General features: G+C 40.7%; 1 protein-coding gene across 1 annotated transcript; it reads right to left on the bottom strand.

Annotated features, from left to right (window-relative positions):
• Positions 1-254: 254 nt before the first annotated feature.
• LOC123089351 (protein bfr2-like) lies at positions 255-3192 on the bottom strand. The gene is made up of 2 exons (XM_044511052.1): positions 3093-3192; positions 255-2976 (listed from the first exon to the last, which is right to left on the bottom strand). The coding sequence occupies exons 1-2, from the start codon at positions 3147-3149 to the stop codon at positions 2239-2241; spliced, it is 795 nt and encodes a 264-aa protein (XP_044366987.1). The 5' UTR covers positions 3150-3192; the 3' UTR covers positions 255-2238.
• Positions 3193-4940: the final 1748 nt, after the last annotated feature.

The raw sequence follows: 4940 nt of genomic DNA, 5'->3' as shown, positions 1-4940 counted from the left end.
CTGCGATCAAAAAGAAAAGACCAAAAAAGGACAACCAGGAGAAAAAAGTAACCAACTTGCATGCTACTATACTTTTGATTGCCTAGAAAATAGATCATGTTTTGCCTAAGGAACAGAAACTTGGGGTTGCAACAATTTGCAAATGAATTGTTACTGCCTGAAAAGTGCATTCTAGTTAGCATATGTAAGGTATTGGAAAATGTCTTACTGCCTGGAAGTGCATTGTGGTTAGCATATAATTTGGATGGGGTGATTATGTTACTATGGTACTATTTTTGCCTGCTTCTTTTACTTTTGTTTGCCTATGAATACAGCCTGAATTGCCTGAAAAGTGCATTTTAATTGCCTAGAAAAACATGTAAAAATGCCTCACAAAAAATGTCATACCTAGTATCTTCATATGGTGATTCTTCTTCATTCAATCTCCCACGCAGAATAACCGATGCATATAGCCTGCTTACTTAAGGTTTGCATATGTACACTTTCCTCTTGTTATAGTCCATGAATGGTGACCTCTTGCAAGGAGGTGGCTTGATAATCCTTCTCTCAAATTGATGTGGGACCTTCTCTCCTGAGCTACTGCTGCTATAAATATTACTGCCTGATCCCACTACTACTTGGTTGTGGGCAACTTTTTCAGGTGTCTGGTAAATGTTCCTAACTATGCCTTCAAGATCCACGGCATGATCGTCGTCAATTATTTCAATGAGTGGCTCCTTGGGTACTTGATACTGCAGGGACTCAAGCTCACAGTTCATAGCCTGTTCTTCTGCATGTGCATACACTTCATCTATGCCTTCGAGATTAACAACTTTTTCATCTTCAATTATTTCAATGACTAGCTCCTTGGTTACTTGATACTGTAAGAACTCATGCTCAGCCAATACGTTTTCCCTGGCAACTCATTCTGCTCCATCATATACATGTGCTGTAGGAAAATCGTATTTGAAAATATCAAAACTTGGAGCTGGGCAGTATTCACGTTCAAAATTTGAGCTTTCACTTTTGCTATGCTGAAAATGTTGTCCATCCATCTCTGCTGGAATGTGATTTGCTGACTTGCTTTGCAAATCGTTGCTAGATGGGGGAACACACCTTGACAAGAGCTCACTGACATCTAGAACATTTATTTCTAGTGGACTGAGCTCCTTGTTAGCATAAAAAAATTGATATCCTTCAGCTGCGGGTAAGGGGATGATTGGGCAACTGTAGATATGAAAGTAGGCAACTTGCCCTGAGCTTTTAGAAACTTTGCTTCCAAACTTTGTTTCATGTTGCCGCCGATGACACCTTCCATCCCTCCAACCCCTGTGATTGACACTAGAGGTATGTTCTCCTGACCTGCATCTAATGGTGCAGCATGTTGTGGTGCTTTGTAATGAAGCAATTTGCCCCTCTGGGTGTCGTTGGCTGATTGCATCCCATTCCCTTGATCAGGATATTGTGCTTGGCCACTTAGACTACTTAGTGGTTGCCTCCCACTAGGGCTTGTCCTAGGGATTGCTCTGCTTACTTGCAATGATGCATCCTGTTTCATTTGAGTTGTTCCTCCTGCTGTAGGTTGAACTGATGCATGTGCATCACTTGCCTGAAAAATAGATGAACTTGCTTCCTCCCTAGAATGACTTGGTAGAATTTGTGAGGCACTTGCTTCCTGTTTTGGAACTGTTCCTGGTGAAACTACAACATTTGCATCTTTTCCCCTAGTGAGATCTGAGTGTCGTGCTGTTGAGCTTCATGCTGTATTGGTTTCAAGCTGGTTCTTATGTGTGCTAGGACATGCCTCTTTTGAATGATGTATTGCCTGATGTTGCAACTGAAAATGCCCAGATTTCTTCATGGCTGACTTTGTTTGCTTTCCATCTTGCAGATCTTGACCATTTTGGGCACGCATAGCTCGCAGTTCCTCCATTGTCTCTGTCACCGCCGTTGGCTCTGACACGAAACTGACACTCCTTTTCTTCTTTGGTGGTGGAAGTGGTGGTACACCAACTTCCTTGGGTTCATGTACAACCCCTATCTCCCTCATGATTTTCTTGCGAATCCACTTGGGGCAGACTTCCTCAAGGTTGAATTCAATCCCCAGTTCCATTTCTTTTGTTCTCAACAGCTCTTGGAACATTTAGTTCACTAGCACTGCAATCGGCTCCACGTCGAGATCCCACATTTCTTTCACTTCGAACATGCGGATGTGTGGCATTTTGCAGTAACTTTCCTCGCCCATCATTACAACATCTCTCATAGAGATGCTAACTGCCTCGTCAAGCCCCTTTGGCTTTGTATCCTTTTTCTTTTGAAGTAAATATTGAAGTGTGGATTGCTCGTCATCACTCTCTGTTTCCTCACTTGCAGCATCCTCGTTGCCTCCATTGTTTCCGCCATTGCCACTGTTGCCACCAGAATTGTTGTCATCCAGGTCTCCCTCATCACCCTGCATATCATCATCCCCGATGTCTTTGTCATTGTCGTTGTCATTGTCTTTGCTTTCTTCGTCATCATTTTCTTCCTTTTCTTCATCCTCGTCTTTTTTTCTTCCTCCTCCTCTTCGTCCTCCGTATCCTCCTTGCTTTCATCCATTGCTGCTCCCCTCTCATGAAAAGTTGCTTCTCCCACCTCGTTGTCGTTGCATCCAACATTTTCAACTACAAAGTCATCACCATCATCATCCCTTGAGTGGCCGTCACTGTCACTCCCATCATCCCCTATATCCCCGTCAATTTTGTCACTGTCACTTGCATCTTCCTCGCTGTGAGTTTTGAATGACTCTTCTTCACTTGATAGGCTTTCTCTAGCAGCTGGAGCTTGTTTGGATCTCCTAGTAGGTTCTTGTCTGCTCTTTTCCACACGAACAGCCTCTGACCTTCTTGTCCCCTCTTGCGCATCATCTATCCTCCCAATCCCAGAAACAAGCTTCCCAACTACATGTGAAATAGTTGAACACATTTCGTGCACCATACCTGGCAGCTTCTTTTGTTTCTGCAAAAAACAAGAAAGTAGAAAAAAGGGATTAACATGATAAGTCTTAGCAATATGTTGGGTTTGAGGTTAAAATGGAAAAACAAGTGAGCATAACAGGCACTTGATAAACTTACAGTTTTGTCATATGACTCAGGTAATCTTGCTGCTACAAATTGTGTGACGTGGTCCATGCTCCCAAACAAGCTATCATCCGCACACCGGGAGAACTTAGTCTTCAGCTGCTCGTTTGGGTTGGAAAAAAAGACAAACAATCAAGGGATTAGTGAATTGTGGCGCTGGCTTGACAACAGAATAAAAGAAACTAAAATGCTCATGATGGTGGTTTGATTTCACTGCCATTTTTAGTCAGAAAACTAACCTAACATGTTGCCAAGTTTGCAGAAAAACCATGCATGCTTTGAACCAAGTCGAGCACTGTGGCATCATTGTTGCCTAGTTTCCTTATCATGTGTGGATAGGGTTTCTAGCATGTAGCTTCGCCTAGTTTTTCAGTATACTAGATCATGATTGGCGTGCGTTGCCGCGCCCGTCTATTTTGACTATAAAATATTAGGCACATCTAAAAATATATGAAGGCATACAACATGAAGGTTGTGTTCGAATAAAGTGATATATAGTGGGGAATTTTGGCTTATAGCCTGAATTTAGGAGTATTCTGTTTAATGTCTCGCCATTTAGCGAGGATTTGTGAACAGTGTGGTTTCTTGGGAAATACATGAAACCAAAGATTGCCAGTCACACAATAATCCTAATGACTCGTCCCGTGCACAAATATACAATATAGCAGATCTATAAATACTAAGACAGATAGAAGCAATTTGGTTATATTGTCTTTCCATGTATAGATGACAAGCAACCATATTCGCATTGGTTGAAAGGTAGACCGATCAAAGAAATGTGAAAGCGGATGTATGATTCCTAAGTTGGATTGAAGTTACAACTTGCAAGAGTGGATCCATGGATAACTTGTTAGGCTGAATTTTCCTGATCGAATGGATCAAAATCAGGATCCAACACTTCAACATAACCATGCAAAAAATATGTCATTCAATCCTGACCCACTTTAAATCCCAATGGTGTATGGGCAGAAGGAATTAAATAAGGCTTGAAAATTATCATCATTTGGCTATCGCACTTTATTTCCAGATGATCTCGAATAGCAGAATGCAGGATCAACAAATGTCATTTTTCATGATTCATGGATCAGGCACATATATTTTGTCCATTTCAACTCAACAATTAGAGACTAATGTATTTTACTTGGCTCAAATGATTTTAAAGTGTTAATAGCAATATCACAGGGAAGAACAAAGCCAAGAAGAGTTATCTATTCTTACAAAGTATCCGGGCCTTACCAAAGAAACCAATCCCTGTAAGACAGAGATAGAGCTTGCACCTAATTAGCTTGAAGAGTATATTTGCATTGTCAACCTCCTGTAGTAAATATTTTGAAAACTCCATCAACCAAAAAAAGGATTAGAATCGAGAGACAGTCTCATTCTCTAAGGATCCACACTTTCAAAACTATATAAAGAACTTTTAGAAATGTGAAGATGAACAGATAATAAATAATTAAAGAAAGATCTCTATGGACCATGAAAATGCTATCCAACTATTCTCTGCCTAAAAGCAGAGCAATGGTAAACTCGTAACTCTGAAACTATATTAACCAGGGGATAACAACATTTACATGTCGAAACAAAGTGTGTCATTCATGGGCTATAAGTCGTGCATAACTGTATAGAATTTAAGAAAATTAACTCATCAGTATTCATCTCTGTTAACCTGAATGACTCTATTACTGGTGTGCAATGGGTCAGAATTCAGAAATCAAGTGCTTACGTCAGATAGAAATTCCGCATGCCACCTATCATGCTTTGCCAGTTATCACTCAAGCTTGAGCTTCTTTTCCACCACTACTTTATATCAAGGGAAGCATTTTTGTTAGATGAAATTCCCCA

The sequence above is a fragment of the Triticum aestivum genome, chromosome 4B (assembly GCF_018294505.1).
Source record: "Triticum aestivum cultivar Chinese Spring chromosome 4B, IWGSC CS RefSeq v2.1, whole genome shotgun sequence".
NCBI classification, from domain to species: Eukaryota; Viridiplantae; Streptophyta; class Magnoliopsida; order Poales; family Poaceae; genus Triticum; species Triticum aestivum.
This window is presented reverse-complemented; position numbering and strand designations above follow the sequence as displayed.

Excerpts from the sequence above, each read along its gene's own strand:
- LOC123089351 (XM_044511052.1), bottom strand. The coding sequence starts at position 3,149 with ATGGACCACGTCACACAATTTGTAGCAGCAAGATTACCTGAGTCATAT. Across the intron at positions 2,977-3,092 it reads CTGAGTCATATGACAAAACT|AAACAAAAGAAGCTGCCAGG; the intron begins GTAAGTTTATCA and ends TGTTTTTTGCAG.